Raw genomic sequence first — 21,353 nt, 5'->3', positions numbered from 1 at the left:
CCTGACTGTAGGATTATAGCTAGAACAGTACAAATTTCTTACCACCTGTGATATAATAATATATGCTTTAGTTTTTTTCACATTTTTGTCTCAAAACTGCCTCACCAAGGTAGGCCATTCAAACACAAGAAAGTGAGTCAGTCATAAAGCCCTGCTCCTTCCAAAGGGGCTCAATACCACAACTGCAAGCAAAGAATGATGAAGAATCTGAATAGACAGGCCTTGTTGGGTATCCCTACATGGTCTACTAGTAATCGTTATCACCTATCATGTAATCCAATCTCTAGAAAAATCCAAAAGGACAGGGCTCAGAGAGCTTCCAAACAGAGGTTCCTAGAGGGTGGTGTACCCATAGAGGGCAAGGAGCTCTGTGCTCATTCTGCCATACCTTATCCTATGCATCTCTTTATCTGTTCCTTGCAGTATCCTTTGTATAAACCACAAAACATATGTGCTGCTCTGAGTTACATGAACTGCTTGAGCAAATTCATCAAATCCAAGGAGTGGGTGTGCAAATCCTGATGTACAGCCAGTCACTGAGAAGCACAGGTCAAGCTACCTGGGATGCAATTGGCAGTGCTGGGGACCAAAAGCTCAATGTGAGACCTGATAGTGTGTCCAGGTAGACAATGTCAGAACTGAATTGGATTAGAGAGCACTCAGCAGGCATTCCCTGCTAAAGTGATTGCTTGCTTGCTGGTGGAGAGAAACCCCCACACATCTGGGACTGCAGAAGTCTCCTGCAATGATTGTGCTGTGAAAGAAGGAAAATAACTGGCTTTTCCAACAAACCAATCCTGGAAAAACATTACGGTACACATTCCAACAACACAAAGAAAGTTAGACAAGGGCTTGCTTAGACAAGGGCCCATGTATTTTAAGGTCATTCAAAACATGAAGAGGGGAACCAACGAGGTCAACTAACCCAAGACCCTCATTTTACAGAAACGGAAATGGAGGCCAGAGAGCCAAGCCACATGCCCGGCTCAAGCCAGTGGGAAAGGCGCCTTCAGACTGAACACATTAATCATAAACCTGTCAGTGCTGAAGATCAACCAGTATTGGTTTAATCAAGGTTTGTTACTTAGATTCTAGTTTCTCAAGTTCTTTAGAGGGGTCAAATATTATTAAGTAAAAAATAATTTCCCCTTGAGTATCAATCACTGCAATTTCTACAATGTAAATCAAAAAGAGAGAGAAATCTAGGAGCTTGGTGCCTGGTACATAACTGGAATTCACAAAGCACATGTTGAACTAAACTGGTTTCATAAAAGAGTAAGATTTTCTCTAACCCACACCAACACTTCCTGCTTACAGTTGATCAGTATCCACACAATTAAGAAAAAAAGACAATAATATTTAATGTGCACCTCTCTCTCTTAGGACACTTTATCTTTGGATATTTCTCAGAACCAAATGAGGTCTCTTCAGAAGAATCCTGGTCCTAAGCTCACACAAGCTTATGGTTCCATGTATTTTGGGTAATCGGTAACTTAGAGTGAGAGTGAGGAGGGTGAGAAGGATGCTAGGGATAAAGACACAGAAAGGAAAGTGGTTTTCAGCCTCACAGTTATGGGAATCAGCAGAGCACAGCCTCCTGCTCACTTCACATTCACACAGCTCGAAAGCAGATATCTAGGGAGGATATTGGTCGTGAGTCCTCTGCCTCTTGGCCAGGGAATCTTCGTCACTGATGCCGGCCATCAGGTACTTCAGGCCGGTGATCCAGGTGCGGGCCTCCTCAGGGTTGGAGGTGATGAGGTCCAGGGACTCCATGTGGTTGCCATGGTAGATGGTGAAGCAGCAGCTGGGGTCAAAGTTCCCCTCCGCCTGTCTGTGGAATATCTCAGACTGCCGGCCCTCGGTGACTTTGTAAATGGAGTCGATAAGAACTGCGAGGGAAATCAGATACACAGCTATACGGCTGACAAACATATTCTTTTATACAGATTAAAAACAAAAAAATTATGTTAAACATAAAAAGTAACTATAAAAATTTCATTGTTAGCAAGTTGTAGTTTTAAAGCAAAAGATGAAACATGGGCCCTACTCTTTTTGCTGAAAACCAGCTCCACCTAAGACTTAACCTTCCTGAACAGTCTTGATGATGTCTTCCTGAAGCAATGAGTCAGGATGAGTGGAGATTTTAGTAAAATGATAGGGGTGCCCATCAGGGCAAGAAAACTGGTAGGAAAGGCAGGCTAATGAATATATCAAATTGATAATTTACATATTTATGGAGGGAGGCCATTAAAAACTTAAAATAGAATTTGATGCTCTGCAATATGCATGGGAAGATAGAGGCAAAAAAATTTACCAGCAATTGAATAGCACAGCTGAATATACCAGTGGTCATGGAGAACGCTATGGGGGTGGAAGAAAAACAGGGCTGGGAGAACATCTGGGAGCAGACCAAGGAATCTGAAACACTGCATATCACGCCCTTGATGCTGTGTTGCCATGACTTTACCCTCAACAAAAGGCTCAAGCTGTCCAATAGCTGCTAGATACTTGTGGTTATCCTTACCCTATCAAATTGCATTCCAGATTTTGAAAATGTTGTATATAAAAACAATTTAAAACATATCAATAAGTTTTCTGTTGCTTATATTTTAAAATAGCATCTCTATACATATAAGATTAAAAATATAGATCCTTAAAAAAAAAAAAAAAAAAACGGCTGGGAGAAGTGGACAGGCACAAGGTGGCATCCCAAACAAAGAGGTAAGTAGACATAGGCTTGTGAGGCCTGCTCCAGGGTTGTTGAACAGGCCATGTATACTGGAGTAGGAAGTTCAAGAGTTTAAGCAGTGGGAGGTAAAGCTGGAAACACAAAGGCCAGGATATGAGAGGATGGAGTAACAGGCAGAGATTAGTAATACTTAGATAGAAGGGCAACATTGGAGGTTTGTATCTCCTCCTTTGGTAAGAACTTCAGACTTAAATTCTTTTGTCTGTTTACAGGTTTATTTTGAAGCAGGAAGCTGAACTGTCTCTGGCCTATTGATTGCCCACTTTTACCTTAATGGCAGGGTCCTGATAGTCTTCTGGTATTAACTTATTCCCCAGATGACTACGAGAAAAGGAGCCTATGCTCAACTCTGGGGCAAGTTCTAGGGGCCTCAAGTCATTAGGGTGGCTAATTAGAGTTCTTATGGCTAATTTAGATGTGGGGAAGCCACCTAGCTCCAATAAAGCAAATATGGACAGTCTGCTCTGGGGGAAGAGTCTGGAAAGGAATTCTGGGTTCCTAAAAAAGAAGCACCAGAAGAAGGTCTCTTGCTGCCTCTTTCCTATTCTATCAGAATAATTGAGGCCATGTTGCTACTGCCTTGATTAAAATGTGCACACAGGAGACAGAGCCAAGAGCACTGTAGAAAGAGAACAAGAGATGTGTCTGGGCCATGTCAGTCTCTGAGTATTTGTTTTTCATGTATGTCTTATTTAATTGAGGTCTTCTGTTACCAATAAAGACAATAAGCTAGCAAAATGGATATTGGTCAAGCGATTTCACAATGGGCCACCAGAAGAGTGAAGAGACTCTGGACCAAGGAAGAAAACAGGACTGAGGGAGCAGGTGAGAGAGATGTTGCAGGGAACTCAACAAGGACTTGATGCTAAGTGTGGAAGGGGTGTATGAGAGTTCATTTCAGGTGGCCGCTTGATTGGATTACAAGATACCAGATAGCTGGTAAAGCATTATTTCTGGCCCTGTCTGTGACTGGCTCCTTATGAAACTGATCCTTGAGTGGGTACACTGAAGTTCTGCCCTCACCCAAGCTGAGTGGGCACCATCCAGTCAGCTGAGGGCCCAGACAGAAGAAAAGGGCAGAGGAAAGGTGAATTTGCTTCAGACTGCAGGAATTGGATCAGTGACCCCTCTCAGGCCTTCGCACTCGGACTGAGCTCTGCCACAGGCTCCTTCATTCTTCCCACAGAGGGCCTATTGTGGGACTTCTCAGCCTCCGTAATCCCATTAGCCAATTTCTCTAATAAGTGCCCTCTCATGAACCTATCTATCAATCAACTGGCCAATCAATAGAGAACAGGACCAATAACAGATAGGCAGACAGACAGACAGTCTATTGGTTCTGTTTGTCTGAGTAACCCAGACTAATGCAGTGTGGAGAGGCTTTACCTAGAAGTCAGACAAAAACTATCTCACTTATTATCATTAAAACAGTGCTATGAATTCATCAGCCAGTTAACTGTGCTCATAATATGGTAATACATTTTAAAGCCTATTGAACTTATGATGTCCCTCAAACTTCATAGGAAAATAAAAGTTCTCAGCCTGTGAGGCTTCATATCCCAACTTTAGAAAAGTGCATCACCAGCCAGCGCCACAGCTCAATAGGCTAATCCTCTGCCTGCAACGCTGGCACCCTGGGTTCCAGTCCCGGTCGGTCGCTCCTCTTCCTGCCCAGCTCTCTGTTGTAGCCCGGGAGTGTAGTGGAAGATGGCCCAAGTCCTTGGGCCCTGCACCTGCTTGGGAGACCAGGAGAAGCACCTGGCTCCTGGCTTCAGATCAGTGGGGTGTGCCGGCCGCAGCGGCCATTGCGGGGGGTGAACCAACGGAAAAAGGAAGACCTTTCTCTCTGTCTCTCTCTCTCTCACTGTCCACTCTGCCTGTCAAAACAAACAAACAAAAAGTGTATCTCCAATACAGAAGAAATATTAGCATTTCCAGTATTCGTGGATAAGAAAACTTTTATGGATTTAAACTCCCCAAAGATGGTCACCACTTATTCTGTCTCACAATATCCATAACCAACTGACTCCCAGACTTGTAAAAATATGAAAGTTCCACTGATATAAAGCTTCCACAGAGCCTACCCAGTATAACCATGTGTTACTACATCAAGTGAAGCAAAGAATTTAAAGATGGTTTTTACTTTTTGCCTTCTCACTCTTCCTGGAGGGCCGCCATCGGAGGCGGGTCCGGTGCTCATCCAGGTAAAACAGCCGTACGAGTCCTTTGGTTCCACGCTTCAGTTTGATCATCTGTGTGCCAGACTGCATTACACTCATGCATCTTTCAACTGCAAAAGAAGCCAAGGCACAGCACCGTCAGTCTTCACACAATGTGCATGCATATTAGTGTTCAGACCTACCTAAAAGCTCAAAGATTAGTAGACAAATTTGGAAGAGGTAACCTGAAAAAAAAACCATTAAGAAATTGTTTCAACATGCTTAAACAAAAAAGAAAAAAAAAACTAACTGATAAAAGTAAAATTCTACTTCCAGGTAAATAATGCATTAATGCTGCACATTTTGTTCAGTTTTTCTGGCACAAGATTAATGACCATTTAATATGTTCTTAAACCAAATCCTCAGATGTGTTAAATCTTGTGAATTTTTATATAGCCAGTTATAAAAATCTTATAAATAAGGCTTTAGAATGCAATCAACAGAAGAAAATTGGCAAGATGCAGACAATTGCTGAGGTTGGATGATGGTTGCAGTGGATTTAAGTTATTATATGGCTGCATAATTTTGAAAGTAAACATTGCTTACAACATGATTAGAAAACATCAAGTTTTCATAATGAACATAAAATATCTGTTAATGTATTAATCTGCTAGTATTGTTCATATAGAGAAGTAACTTTTAACTGAATTCAGGTAACAGCCAAATCACTCATTTTCCAAGTTAAAATTGTCATCTAAATCCACCTGGTTTGGGGTTGAACCTTGTCAGTAGTAAGCATCTCTTGGTTTTGCCTGTGTCCCCATATTTAATAAGACAGCACCACTTTCTCTTTGGAAATGCTCCTTCTCCCATTCCATGTGCCTTAGGTGGGCTCCTTCACCCCCACCAAGGAATGAATTTCTGACTTAAGGTTAGAGCAAACCTGACTCCCTCCCAAGAAACACGAATTCCAAACACGTCACTGAATGAACACAACTGAGTCATTTCAGCAACCAAAACTTGAGAGATGCTCCTGGATGGCCACCCCAAGACGGCACAGTTGACACAGCTCTCATTCTTCCTGGCAGTGACAAGTGATTCCACTGTCTGCCTCATCCTGCAAGCTATGCAATACTCTTCCAGTCTTTTGTCATTCTATCAGCCAGAAATAGCTATTGGTTCACAAATACACACAGGCACATGTATAACCATTTGAGTATTCAAAACATCTAACTCTAAGTAATCACACCTTAACAAATGGTATGCTGCTAGGAAAAACAGATAAAAGAAACAGTACACAAACTTCAACAACTTTAGACATCAGCTTTGTTTTTTGGCTAAGCACCTTGTCTTTACTAGAAAAGATAAACTGATCCAACAGTTTAATACTGTGTGCACAGTGCCTAGGAAAGATAACTTAAGCATAACCAGCCTCACTATTTATTCTAACAGCCTTGTCTTCCCCCTAAAGAGATCAAGGAAGAACTGCATAAATTAAATATAACTCCAGAATTTGATACTGCAAGGAAAGTGACGTAGAAGTTACCTTTCCTCATTTTACCTGATATATCAAACACACATGTAATAAAAACATTGCTTAAGAAAACAAACACACAAGCTTAAAATGCCTACTTTCAGGCACAGAACAAAATTTGACTTGGTTTCACAGAAGTTGGTAAATCTATTCCCCACTGAACATCATTTGTTTCGGTAATAAAATCTCTGGGTTTAGATTCCTGATGGCCATGTGGACCATCTCACATCAGTAACTGAGGGGGAACAGAAGACAAAGCGCTGATGTACTCTTTTTGACAAAACTGGCCAGCAAAACTGAAAAGTCCCCAAAACCTGTTAGAACTTCACTAATCATTGATGAAGGGCAAATCAGCAAGCAAACAGAAGTGTATAGGGCAATTCCTTGTACCTGGCCCAGGGCTACATCATGAGGTAGAGCCTAGAACAAGGGGACCTTGGTTTTGGACTTTGCATTTCACAGTTGTGGTTGAAAACACAGTCTGCATTCAGCCTGGGGTAGAATTTCAGCTCTGCTACTGGTATCATGGCTTCAGAAAGTTATTAAATCTGTTAGTGCCTCCATGTACTTATCTATAAAATGGGGATGATAAGATTTATCTCTTCAACTGTGGTAAGCACTGAATGAGTTAATTCATAAAAAGTGCCGAAAACACTGCCTAGCATATCCTAAACCTGTAAGTGGCAACTATTTCTTACAGACTGAATGTTGATTGCTCCAAAATTCATTGTTGAAGTGAATTGTCAAAATTCATGCCTCAAAGTGATCGCTGTTAAATATAAGAGTGGGAATAAGAGAGGGAAGAGATGTGCAATTCGGGATATACTCAAGCTGACTTACCTCAAACGGTGGAGTTAGAAACATACCAGGGGATTCCAATTCAATCCCATCAAGGTGGCATGTACCAAAGCCATCTCAATAGTCCCAGTGATCAATTTCTGTTCACAATTGATCATAATGATAGGACTAAGAACCAAAGGGATCACATAAACAACAATAGTGTCAAAAAAAAAAAAAAAAGCATAGTGTCTGCAAATACTAGCTGATAGAATAAAAAAGGGAGAGAATGATCCAACATGGGAAGTGAGATACACAGCAGACCCATAGAATGGCAGATGTCCTAAACAGCACTCTGGAATCAGAATCAGCCCTTAAGGCATGCAGATCCAGCTGAAAAGCCCATGAGAGTATTTCAGGCATGGAAAGCCAAGACACTCTGGGGTGGGGGGAGGGAAACCTAAATGAAAGGTCTCCACGAGTGAGATCCCAGTGGAAAGAAGGGGTCATCAAAGGAGGTACCTTTCTCTGAAGGGAGGAGAGAACTTCCACTTTGACCATGGCCTTGTCTAAATATGATCAGAGTCAGTGAACTCAGGGGGCTTCCATAGCCTTGGCAGCTCATGACAAGAGCCTAGGGTGATTACTGAGGCCATAAACAAGAGTGTCAATTTGTTAAGTCAACAACAGGAGTCACTGTGCACTTACTCCTCATGTAGGATCTCTGTCCTTCGTGTGCTGTACATTGAGATTTAATGCTATAACTAGTACTCAAACAGTATTTTTCACTTTATGTTTCTGTGTGGGAGCAAACTGTTGAAATCTTTACTTAATGTATGCTAAACTGATCTTCTGTATATAAAGAGAATCGAAAATGAATTTTGATGTGAATGGAAGGGGAGAGGGAGTGGGAAAGGGGAGGGTTGCAGGTGGGAGGGACGTTATGGGGGGGGAGCCTTTGTAATCCATAAGCTGTACTTTGGAAATTTATATTCATTAAATAAAAGTTAAAAAAAAATTCATGCCTCAAAGTGGTGGCATTTGAAGGTGGGGCCTTTGGGAATTAATTCAATTTAGTATGCTGGGATTCACTTCCTTATTAGAAAAATGCTTGCATCGCTTCTTGGCCTTTGGGCTAAGATCAAGTGTAGAAAAGTGCTTGCATATTCATATTCCTTCCTTCCCTCTCTCTTTTTTTTTCTTGCCCTGTCTTACAGGAGAAGGTAAGAGAAAATGGAAAAGACTGTCCCCACCTTAGGAACAGTGACTAATAAAGGAATTCATGGTGTATATGGGTCTGCGGGTCAGGTAGGAGAAGGCTGTAGGGTTGGTGATGATGGGGTAATAAGATTTTCATCCACTGGCAATAAGAGATTTGTGGAGTAAAAGTCTGGCTGGGTAAGAGACATAATTGCAGGGCCTGGTATTGTATTGTAGCAGGTGAAGCCTCTGCTTGAAATACTGGCATCCCACTTTGGAATACTGGTTCAAGTCTAGGCTACTCTCCTTCTGATACAGCTCCCTGCTAACCCACCTGAGAAAACAACAGAAGATGGCCCAAGTGCTTGGGACCCGCATACCCACATAAGAGATCTGTACAGATACCTGGATCCTGGCTTTGGTCTGGTCCAGCCCCAGCCATTGTGGCTATTTAGGGAGTAAACCAGCAGATGGAAGGTTTTCTGTCTTTCCCTCTACCAATCTGCCTTTCAAATAAATAAATAAATCTTTTAAAAAATATATGTCATTCAGGAGGATGTACCTTTGAGTAGAGAAAATAAAACAAACTGTCTAAGTGGAAAACTGAATTAATTCTACCTTCAGAGATCTAACGGCCAGGACTGCCTAAGCATCTCTCACAGCGTCCTCCTCTTTGCCCATTGTTCCTTATTTCCCTCGCCCAGTCCCTTTACCTTTCCCTGGAAGGGAACTGATTTCATGTCACATCACATCACTACATTTTAGCAGGAAAGACACAGTGATATGAAAAGCAAAACCACTGGGGCCGGTGCTGTGGTGTTGCGGTAAAGCCGCTGCCTGTGATGCCTACACTCCATATGGGCACCAGTTTGTATCCTGGCTGTTCCACTTGCAATCCACTCCCTGCTAATGGCCTGAGCAAAGCAGCAGAAGATAGCCCAAGTGCTCGAGCCCCTGCTACCCACATGGGGCTCCTGGATCCTGGCTTTGGTCTGGCCCAGCACTAGCTGTTACAGTCATCTGCGGAGTGAACCAGTGGATGGAAGACGTCTCTCTGTTACCTCCTTTCTCTCTGTAACTCTGACTTTCAAAATAAATCAACAAATTTTTTTTAAAAAATAAATTGAATCACTTACTTGAATAATAAATACTTCCTACTACTTACCAAGCATCATCCAGAAAAATCCAAACATTTAGACAGTGGAATCCAATATCTGGAGTGTATTTATAGAATACATGAAATGGTCAATACTTTTATATATACTGCACTGTTTCAGGAAAACTTGGTATAGAATAACAAGCCACCAAAGGTGGAAGGCACAGGGAGACATAAGAAAGAGGCAGACAAATTGAAGACTACAAAATGTAACTTATTGGGGAGGCAGAAAAGCGTGGTCTCCACAGTTACAAGACACAGGGATTTTCCGTGCTTCACCTCATAGTGAGGAGTTCACATACTAAGCCAGACACAGGTGGTCCACTGCTAACTTCAGTGCACCTGTATGTCCTCAAGTCATATTAGTATTCCAGGCATCAGATAAGGGACATGCCAGAGTCTGGACCTGCAAGACAGGCCCAGCAGGTTATCTTAATAGGTGTGCTTATCCCCTAAGGTTTGGAATGACCTTCAGGGTTACCTAAAGGACAAGATAGCCATTACAACCAAAAAGTGTGTAGTTGTGTCAACCTGAATCTCTACACTAGATACCAGCAGCATCTGTTGCAATGGATACATATGCATGACTACTGGATCCTTGGCAGAGTCCGGCTTTGAAACAACATGCTACTTAAATTGTTTATGTGGCTACCTCACGCTTTCTCCCTGGTTGCTTTCTGTCACGTAGAAAAGTCATTCCATCACACTCAGATTGCAAAACCAAGTGCAATGAAGTCTTCAGAGTCATCTTGCTCACTTTTCCTTTCCTCAAACCAGAGAGTAGTTACAAAGTTACCAGAGAAAGGAGCACCCTCGATTACTCTTTGTAATGCAGTAGGTAAAAATCACCAATGAGGGAGACAAAATATTCTGGTCTCATCCAAATCACTTATATCTCAGCATAAGCCAATTTTTTCATGTTCTATCTCCAGTAGAGATGGATAATAGCAGTTACAATCCTCTACAAAATTCGTTCTCCACCTACGGTAGATTGGTAGATTATATAAAAGAGGATAAAAACGGCTTTACTGAAGGCAAACAAGGGGAGAGTCTCAGCGGCTTTAGTTGGTACAACCTCACCACCCACACTCCCAGCACTGGGGCTCTCCAGCAAAGGCTGCGAAGTCAGGTTACCAATTCAGGCAGCTGCCCAGATGTGTACAGTCCCTTGGATGCCACATTTTCCTTTATGGTCGGTTTAGTATTTTTAGAAAACAAGTTTATTTGCATGGAGTGCAGCAACACCCAAGAATATTAAGACACACCGACCTATCCATCACATACCACACACATTGTGTTTGGTTTTGTCTATTATGAATCAGATCCCCAAACGTACACAAATGTGTTGCACTAGTGTTAAAAGCACAATATTTAAGTCATTTGGCACTCTGCTTTTTTCATTTGCATTATAAACAGCTTTCCATGTTTCCTCACAGTCTTAATAATTATCATTTTAGTGACTGCCTAGTAGAGTAGCATAAATATTTAAGGAGCAGAACAGATGAGCTGCAGACTATATTCCTAACTTCATTATATAATTAGAGCTTTAAGACTCTTAACAGAGTCTCATCTGTAAAATGAAAGGCATAACAGCATGGTCTACAAGGTCCTTTAGAATTCAACTGTTTAAAAGGATTAAATCAATCCTTTCTGATTCAATCAGTTTAAAAATAAGTAAATTTCCTTAGGGGTTATCAGTTCACTAAGTCCTTCAAGCAGAAAATGCTATTAAAAAATACACTTCTGATTTGAAGTCACATAATGGAATGTTTGTATCACCTGGGGGGAGAGTCACAAGAATTCCCTAAGTACACAGGACATGGAAGAGGTCTAATTCTTGTAGTCAGTAATAATCACATTGGGTTAGGAATATTACACATGTCACCTAATGCTGACTTTTTTTAAACAACTTTATTGAGGTGCAATTTATATGTACTAAAATTCATCATTTTAAATGTAAAACAATATATTTACAGAGTTGTGTGGCAATCTAGTTTTTAGAACATACCCAGAGCCCCTAAAAGAAACCTCAGGCTCATTTGCAAGCACTCCCCCATTTCACCAGAGTGCTGGACAAACACTAACCCGCACTCGTCTCCGCAGGTGGGGCCAGTCTGGGATAGCTCATAGGAATGAAATCACATAGTAAGTGGTCTTTTCTGCCTGGCTTCTTTCACTTAGCATCCTCCTTTTGAGGTTCCCTCGGTGATTAGGTAGCTTCTTACCTCTTTTTCTTCCTTCACCTCGCATAAATCACATTAAATCTTTCCACTGGCACTTAGAGAAAAAATGATCCTAATAATTCAGGAGATTGGTTGAAGAAAATGATACATATGTATGTGTGTGTTCAGTACATACAATGGAGTAGTGTGTGTGCATAAAAGATAATGAGGAAGATCTCCATGAACTGATACAGGGTAATTTCTAGGAGATATTAGTGTGACCAAGTATAAACAATAATGCTTAGAGTATGTTGCCATTTGTGTGATTTAAAAAAAATAGGAAATTTTTAAAAACATAGAAATATGCGATTATCATTACAAAAAAAATTATAAACCAGAAGACATGCAGCTTTTACCTATATGAGTGGCAGAGAACAAATTAGAAAGGACAATGAAGGAGTCATAATTCTCTTACTACCCCACATATTTAAAATTCAAATTAAATCTGTAAGAATGGCTAGGGGAACAAAAAGAAAGCAATACATGAGGAGTCTTCTGAGAAATGCATGCTGTGAAAAATATTATACATGGATTTCAAAATATTTTTGCACCAAAATAAATGTATCTTTTAGGCCCATTTTTCTTGAAATTTTTAAAAGTATTCTCATATATATCCATACAGAAAATAATCGACACATGCATATCCACATTCGTGATGTGTTTCCTAGCTCTGCCCTTTAAAAGGGCCAAAAAGCAAACTCACTTCCGCTGCCAATGTCACCTTGAGACAGATTTTCACACAGAAGGTCATACCCTTGCCCAGGTTAAGGTCAGACAAGAATGTCACTTGCATTCCTTATGAACACATCTATTCCACGACACTCATCACCAAATTCTGCAATAGCAGGAGAAAAAAAAAATTCAGGTTCTTTATAGGAAAGGCTTGTCAGCAAAGAGATACACAAAAAATGCAAATAGATTTCTTGCTAGCTTCCACCGATTAGAGTAAATCTGAGTGACTAAAAGGGATTAGCTTCTGAAAACAATTTCATTTCTACATGGATAAAGCACCAAATAATGCAGGTAATGTTTCTCAAAAAGGAAACTTTTCTAAAATCATCAGAGCAGAAGTAAAGGGTATGCTTGTTTAATTCTCAGCTCAAAGCAAACTGTTGAAATCTTTACTTAATGTATACTAAGCTGATCTTCTGTATATTAAGATAATCGAAAATGAATCTTGATGTGAATGGAAGGGGAGAGGGAGTGGGAAAGGGGAGGGTTGTGGGTGGGAGGGACGGTATGGGGGGGAAGCCATTGTAATCCATAAATCGTACTTTGGAAATTTATATTCATTAAATAAAAGTTAAAAAAAAAAGACAAAAAAAAAAAAAAAAGAAAAACCTAAATGAAAGATCTCTGTGAGTGAGATCCCAGTGGAAAGAACAGGTCTTCAAAGAAGGAAGTACCTTTCTCTGAAGGGAGGAGAGAACTTCCACTTTGACTATGACCTTGTCTAAATAAGATAAGAGTCGGTGAACTCAAAAGGCTTCCATAGCCTTGGAAACTCATGACTGGAGCATAGGGAGATTAATGATGCCATAAACAGGAGTGTCAATTTGTAAAGTCAACAACAGGAGTCACTGTGCACTTACTCCTCATGTAGGATCTCTGTCCTTAATGTGCTGTACATTGAGATTTAATGCTATAACTAGTACTCAAACAGTATTTTTCACTTTGTGTTTCTATGTGGGTGCAAACTGTTGAAATCTTTACTTAATGTATACTAAACTGATCTGTATATATAGAAAATTGAAAATGAATCTTGATATGAATGGAAGGGGAGAGAGGCGGGAAAGGGGAGGGTTGCAGGTGGGAGGGAAGTCATGGGAGGGGGGAAGCCAATGTAGTCCATAAGCTGTACTTTGGAAATCTATATTCATTAAATAAAAGTTTAAAAAAAAAGAAAAAAAAATTCTCAGCTCAAGCCAGAAACCTGTTTGGGGGCTTGGTACATTGTAGGTGCTGAGAGATCTAGTTTATAGGCATTGCAGCTGGGTGACAATGTCTGTCTCCAGTTTGGGAGGCAAAGCAGGAGAGCAAAATAAGTTCTGGACCAGGTTCTATCACTAACTGGCTGTGTGAACCTCAGAAGGTCTCCTCAATCTAAAAAAAATTTTTCCAGGATGTCCAGTATCACAGTGCATATGCGCTACTATCCAGCTTCCTGCCAATGCAGACCCTAGGAGGAAGCCCTGACGGCTAAAGTGAGTCTCTCTCTGCCAACCACATGAGAGACCTGGATGGAGCTCCAGGCTCCCCAAAGCCCAGTCCCAACAATTACAGGCATTTGAGAAGTGAACTAGCTGAAGCGAGGTCTTTCTCTTTCTCTTGCTCTTTCTCTTTCTCTTGCTCTCTGCACCTTACAAATAAATAAATTTCAAAATCCTTTTTCTTCTAAATTCTGTGACTTTATAAAACAGCTAACATATGTTTCATAAATGTTATTTATCTTTCAATAAGACAAAACTCAAGTTCTATAAATCTTTTAGAATCATATTAAAAAAAAAAAAAAAACTAACATCAGGATGCCTTACTATAGATGCGTCTTTAAAATGATCTTTATAGAAAATATAACAGCTCTTCACAATGGCTTCACTTGAAAAGCCATTCCTTGCCAGTAGTATGGCCTTCAAGTCAAACAATACCAGATTATGAAAAAATGTGCTCACAAACAACCATGGGGAGCTCTACTTTTATTAAGTCAAGATTCTTTTTCAGAGAAGAGCAAATATTGTGGAGTTCATTGATTTCTTTTTTCCTCACTTTAATCACTCCTGTGGAGAAGATAAGATTATTTGAAAGGCATTTAAAAACTAATTGGTTGGCAGTAACATTTTGGAATTTGTTTGCAAGCCTAATATGTACATGGTCATAGAAAGGGTGAAAGGAATTAATCAGTAATTTGTTAAATGTCAGTATCTGTTTTCTGTTTTATTAATGCCTTCTACATAACATATTCTGTTTTCATGAGATCTATTTTACAATTGTTTCTAGTCCATTATTATTAGCCTGGGGAAATAAATGTAATACCAATAAGAATTCACATATATTTACAGAGTTTTATTTAATATATATGTTTACAATATTTATTTAATGCATATTTATATTTAATGTAGAATGTATACATTCACATACAGTTTTATTTAATGTTATCTATCTCTCAGGGAGGAGGGATATAAATTAATTAAAAATTCTAAATTTAGATCCATGTAGTATGTGAAGAGTTTTCTACTTTGATACAAGATCAGAAATGGTAGCACCACCACCATCCCACAATATCATTTGTAATAAGCAATAGCAAAGACAACGCCGACAGAGCCTGATCCATTATTGATTCAGCATCATGACATTGTCTTGGACTTTTGGGGGTCAGAATTCTCAAGCCACACTAAATACTAGTCTTTAGTTATAGAAGGCATTGTCATCTAAGAAGGCTTCTCCACCTCAGCTGAGCATGAAAATCAGTTGGAGACCTTAAACTTGGTGATCACAAAGGCCAGTACACACCAACTAAAGAATCTCTGGGGTGGGTTGAGAATCTGTGCTTATTTACTTTTTTTATATTTCCCAAGTATTCTATTCTACGTCCAGAGTTAAGATAATTGATTCGGGGCCGGCACTGTAGCATAGTGGGCTAAGGTTCTGCCTGCAGCATCCCATATGGTCGCCCGTTCATGTGCCAGCTGCTCCTCTTCAGACCACCTCTCTGCTTATAGGCTGGGAAAGCAGTAGAAGATGGCCCAAATATTTGGGCCCCTGCACCCACGCAGGAGACCCAGAAGAAGCTCCTAGCTCCTGCCTTTGGATCAGCGCAGCTCCGGCTGTTGCAGCCATCTGGGAAGTGAACCAGCAGATAGAAGATCTCTCTCTCTCTCTCTCTCTCCCCCTCCCCCTCTCTTTTTATAACTCTACCTCTCAAATAAATAAAATCTTAAAGACAGTTGGCTCACACCATCTCACTTATTCCTCATAACAGCTTGGTGAAGTAAGCAGAAATCATTAATTTCCCTTCCTTGCAGAATGGATGAAACCGAATCAGAGATGTGAAGCTGGGCAATGGCAAGGCCAGGGCTTGACACCAGGTCCCTCAGTCCATTGCAGCCTCCTTTTCCTACAGGTCCTGTCTAGGCTACTAACTGGCTGAACACTGGCGAATCTTTTCAGCGGTCTTGACTCCCATCTTCCGATCTATAAAAATTAGAAATCAGGCTTACTGGCTCTGAAGACCCTTTCCACCAACTATGCAGAGTCACAACTCACCACGTCTAGCTTTTAGAGACGTTTTGGATTACAGCACTACTACTTCATAGGAATGACAAGACAGATAAGGAGTATGTAAAAATTAACGATAAAATACGAGGCAGGATGCAAGAAAAATAACAGCAATAAGGACAGGGTGGGGCGTGGAGAGGAGATGAAAGTGGACTCCAGAGAACACAAATTTGGCCTTTGAGATTCATCATGGGAATACTTGGAGCATTTTTTATTGTCCTTGTTCTATGTGTCTGCACATGTTTTTTTCTCTCCCCACTTAGAATGTGTGATAGCTGTGATTACTTTAAATGAATTATAAAAACTTTCTTTACCACTTTAAAAAAAATTAGAGCCCAGTACTTTTTCTAAGTAACTGGGAGGCCAGTTTCACTTTTTGCTCACTCCCCAATTTCCTGGCTATTTCTCAGTGAGCCAGGGGCATTTTATTCAGCAGTATCAACAATTAAAGTCAGGAACAATATTTTCTCCTGGTTCTACAAGAATTGCTGTGCCAAGGCATACCAGTGTTTCTACTGGGCATGTTTTAAATACTAACAAGTTCACCAAGTTCCCCATTAATTTCAAAATGTGAGCTTACTGTCTAATGACTGGGTCAAAATGAATTGCTATTAAATAAAATGTGCACGGCTGTTAAGAGACCGACTTAAATGAGTTTCTTGGACAAATCCAACTTCTCCTAATGCAGCAGTTGGTTCCCTGGCTTTCTTCAAAATACAGACTTCTAGACCACGTCTCCAGAAATCCCTTGACCTGATAATCTGCATTTTTAAAATTTTCCCAGGAAATTTAAGCCCAGCTCTAAGCACCATTGCCACTCACTTTACCTGATTAGCAGATGATCAGAAGGAATCATTCACAGTTTCCCAGGCACCGCATGGGGCTTGATTTGGAGGCACTTAAATGAAAGAAGTGAAGACCTTCTGCTCAGTGGCATATTTGAACATTAGCAAAAAAGTCTCCCCTCCACTGATAAAGTATGAAATATCCCAGTTATAGCAAAGTTGAAAGATACTAAACACTGATGCATAAATAATCAGTACCGACTGCTTTTCTGTAAGCTCTTGTCTCCTTGGAGGCTGCTCTGCACCTCATAATGCATGAGCTGTCCTAATTTATACACCGTTGCTTAGTAGAACAAAGATGTTTTCTTAGTTTTGAGCCCTAAAGACCAATCATTATTTTATCTGACCTTATCACATTCTACCCAGAGTCATACCTTTGAAAAGAAACCACTATAGGAAGCAGACATTTGGCAGAGTGGTTAAAATGCCTTTTGGGATGCCATATCCTCTATCAGAGTGCCTGGGTGTGAGTCCTGGCTCTGCTTCTGAGTCCATCTCCCTGCTAATGCATACCCTGCAAGGCAGTACTTGGGCCTCTGCCACTCACATGGGAGATGAGGAGTGAGTTCCTAGCTCCCAGCTTTGACCTGACCCAGCCCTGGCTGTTGAACCAACAAATGCCTCTCAAATAAACAAACTAAAAATTTTAAAAAAGAAAAGATAGCATAACAAGATACTTATGCATGGCACTATGTATACCAAGTGAGGAATAACTATTCATTAAGGTTGAATAACATTACTTTTTTTTTAAGATTTATTTATTTACTTTGAAAGTAAGAGTTAGAGAGTGAAATGGAGAGGGAGGGAGAGAGAGAAAAGGAGAGAGAGAGAGAATGCTTAAGAGAAAAAAGAGATCTTCTATCTGCTGGTTCACTCCCTACATGGTCACAACAGCCAGTGCTGTACCGGGCCAAAGCCAGGAGCCAGGAGCTTCATCCAGGTCTCCCACAGTGGGTGACAGGGCCCAAGCACTTGGGCCATATTCCATCTTCCACTGCTTTTCCCAGGCCATTAGCAGGAAGCTGGATCAGAAGTAGAGCAGTTGGACATGAACTGGCATTCCAATGGGAAGCCGGCACTGCAGGCAGCAGCTTTACCCAATGTGCCACAAGGTCGTCCCCATCCAAGTTATTTCTTAAAGTCACTGTACTTTGTTTCCATTTACCTCCTACATTTATTTTTAAAAGGGAGTATCTATTCTGCACTCCAACAAGTTCATACACTCCACTAGTTACCAATTCTTATATGTGAGCCCCTACTTATTTCACTTACTGTTGAGTTATGGTGCTGGTCCTTTTTGTCAAAAAGAGCAACAAAAAATTTTCAAAACCAAGCTTAACTGACTCCATGCAATCTGTGGTAACTTTGCTCACTGAGCTCCCAATCCCTGTGTGCTGTTAAGGGTCTTCATGCAAGAGTCAAATAACAGAGAAGGAGTTCAAAGACCATTCATCCTCTTCCAAACCATAGCACTAATATAAGCTTCCCTAAAAGGGGATCACATTCTCCCCGGAAAACAAAGCACACTCCTCCCCCAAACCCTGAATTGTGCTCAGAACAATGGTCTCCCAGGGACTGAAGGCTCCAAGACCACCTGCTATGCCGAAGCAGCCTGACACCTCCAGCCACAGCCAGTTAGGAATCAAGTTGTGTGGCATTTAAAGCAAGCACCACATTTCTGAAGCAGGTGTTTTTGTTTAAAGAAAAAAAAAAAACCTCAAAAAGAAAAATCATAAAAATAGATCTCCGTGTGGCGAGGGATATGCCTGGAAGAATTCCCTCAGGTTTACTTTTCAAAGATCCTTTGTTCTCCTCCAAACCTTTGTCCTAGTATCTGAAGCTTCCTTAAAAAAGAAACTAAATACCACAGAAAACATCACTGAGAAACTGTGCATTCATCACAGCCTATTTTGATTGGAGTTGTTATCCCAAATCAGTGTACTACAGATCGTCAAACCATTTCAAAAACATTGGAGAAAAATCTAAAAATGGGAGAAAAGACAAAAAACATAAAACTTCTTAGGAGCAAAGGGTGCATATATAATCAGAGCAGATGTGCTGTCTAGTTTTCCAAATAGTCAGTCCTGGGGGGAAGGGGGAAGACCAGCATGAAAACCATAACTCCCTGGTTGTAAGACTTCATGAGTATCTGAATTCAGAAATATTCAACACACTCTCACACTTTCTGAGCAGTGGGAGGCTGCTCACTGAGCAGGTGTAAACAACACAGAGAAGAATCTAAGGTTACTCTTTGATTGGTGAGGTATTTTAAGTAAAGCATAGGAAACAGAGAAGTGACAAGTGTCGCTCCCCGTCTTCGTGGGGGAACGACACAGGACCCTGCGCTGTTCTTTCGTCTGCTCGGCCCTCCCCGGGTTTGCTGCTGGTTCTTCCCGGGTTGGCTACTGTCCCTTCCACCTCCGTGGAAGGGCGGTTCCCCCTGCCACATTCCCCACTTCCGCAGGGGAGCGGCACACCGCCGGCCGGCTCTCTGGGGGCTGCACAGGTGTTCCCCTTAGGTGTTCCCCTTAGATGTTCCTGGTGCATGCCGTCTCTCTCCTCCTTTATAGTCCTCCTCTGCCAATCCCAACTCGGCTGCCCACACGCCGAGTACGTTGCTCTCCTCCAATCAGGAGCAAGTCCTGCTGCCTATTGGTTGAACTGGAGGCAGCTGTGCAGAAGCCGTCTCTCCCTTCTCAGCGCCATATTGTGGGAGAGCAGATGCATAGAATAAGTCTTAATTCCAGTAACTCAGTCCAGTCCGGGTTGCTCCCCACAACAAGGGACAGGAAAAAGTGTCACGGAAGACAGGACGAGTGTTAGGTACAGATCAAAAGAGAGTAGGACAATATTTAAATACAGGTAGGGGCAGGAACGTTCACCTGGAAGCAAGACTGGTGATGGTGAAGAAAAGAGCCAGCAAGAAAGAACACAAAAAGAATGGGCTGCCTCCCAGGGGAAAACAGGGAGGCATGTTGGAAAAATCGCTGGGGATCAGTTCAACAGCACTGGGAGCATCTGTCTTATGTGACATTGGTAGTCAATGGGATACAGGACATATAATTCAGCCACTATAGTCCATTCAACTTTAAACATAAGTAATACCATATAACCAAGTCTGTCCTCTTATAATCTATTCCAGGTTACAATGCCACATGAAATGGGCAAAGAACAGAAGCCTTAAGGGAAAATAAGTTTCACAGTATACAAAAATATCTAGAAACACACGTATAAACCACAAACAAAATGCAAAGCAACCAACAGGCTGGGAAAAAAATGCTTGCCAACATACATAAAAGAAAGAATGACTATCCATGATAAAAAAAAAAAAAGGCTCCCACAAGCCTGTAAAAAGAAGAAAACAAACCATCTGACTCAAAATAATTAAAAGGATGTAAAATAACAATTCACAGAAGTGAACAATAAAAAACAAAGAAGAAAATGCTTAATCTTATTCATGGTTAACAACTTAAAGTCAGAGGCAGGCATCTGACACAGTGTAAAGGTCCAGGATGCCCACATTCCACAGCCCAGTAACCAAGGTTCATTCAAGTCCTGATTCCAGCTTCCTGCTGATGCACACCCTGTGCAGCAGCTGATGATGGCTCAGGTACTTTGGTCCCTGCCACTCATGTGGGAGACCTGGACTGAACTCCTGGCTCCTGGTTTTGGCCTGGCCCATGCACATTTAAGGAGTGACATTTAAGGGGTGAATCTATGGATGGGAGGGAGCTCATTCTTTCCCTGTCAACCTTTCAAATAAAAAAAAAATTAAAGACATAGTAAATATTTCACATGACATGAAAAATTGTTATAAAATAAACCATTGTGAGATAAACCCATTGAAGGACTGATAATACTATCATTATGAATTAGAAAGTATTATTTGAGCCAATTTGGCAATATCGAAATTTAAAATAAATATATATTTTGAGCTTGCAATACCAGAGGTTTATCCTGAAGACATACTGACATAATGAAGCAAAAATGTACAGATAAACATAGATATACATTTATAACTATCACTGCCACATTGTTTGCAACTGTCTAGAAACAAACTAGAGGGGCCCAGGCATTTGGTGTAGCAGTTAAGATTCTGGGTCAGATGCCTGCATCTCGTATCAGAGCGGATGGCTCCTTGGATGTGCATTAGCAGGAGGCTGGAATCAGCAGCAGATCTGGGACTCAAACCCAGGCACTCTGATATGGGATGCAAGTAGCTTAACCACTAGGCCAAGGGCCCCCATTCTCCACTCTGGTATTTGCCAAAAGTCAGGTAGGCCTTTAACATGGCCCAGGAGTCTCCTGCTGCAAGTTATTAACTCCAGCTCCTCACAGGAGCCAGCAGGATCCATCGCAGCTGCGCCTGCTCCTCCTTCCACTCCCCCCCCCCCCGGAGCTCCCCGCAGTCTGTGCTATCCTGTGCTCTCCCTGGA

General features: G+C 41.2%; 1 protein-coding gene across 13 annotated transcripts in view; it reads right to left on the bottom strand.

Annotated features, from left to right (window-relative positions):
- The window catches only part of PLCH1 (phospholipase C eta 1), a 300,525-nt gene that overhangs the window by 103,889 nt on the left and 175,283 nt on the right, over positions 1-21,353 (bottom strand). For all 13 annotated transcript variants that reach the window (XM_070072611.1, XM_070072610.1, XM_070072614.1 and 10 more), the window contains 2 exons: positions 4,896-5,042; positions 1,649-1,892 (listed from right to left, as the gene is read on the bottom strand). In XM_070072611.1, the coding sequence (XP_069928712.1) occupies positions 1,649-1,892; positions 4,896-5,042 (391 nt within the window). The remainder of the gene's footprint in view (positions 1-1,648; positions 1,893-4,895; positions 5,043-21,353) is intronic.

This window comes from Oryctolagus cuniculus, chromosome 4, assembly GCF_964237555.1.
Source record: "Oryctolagus cuniculus chromosome 4, mOryCun1.1, whole genome shotgun sequence".
Lineage (NCBI taxonomy): Eukaryota > Metazoa > Chordata > Mammalia > Lagomorpha > Leporidae > Oryctolagus > Oryctolagus cuniculus.
This window is presented reverse-complemented; position numbering and strand designations above follow the sequence as displayed.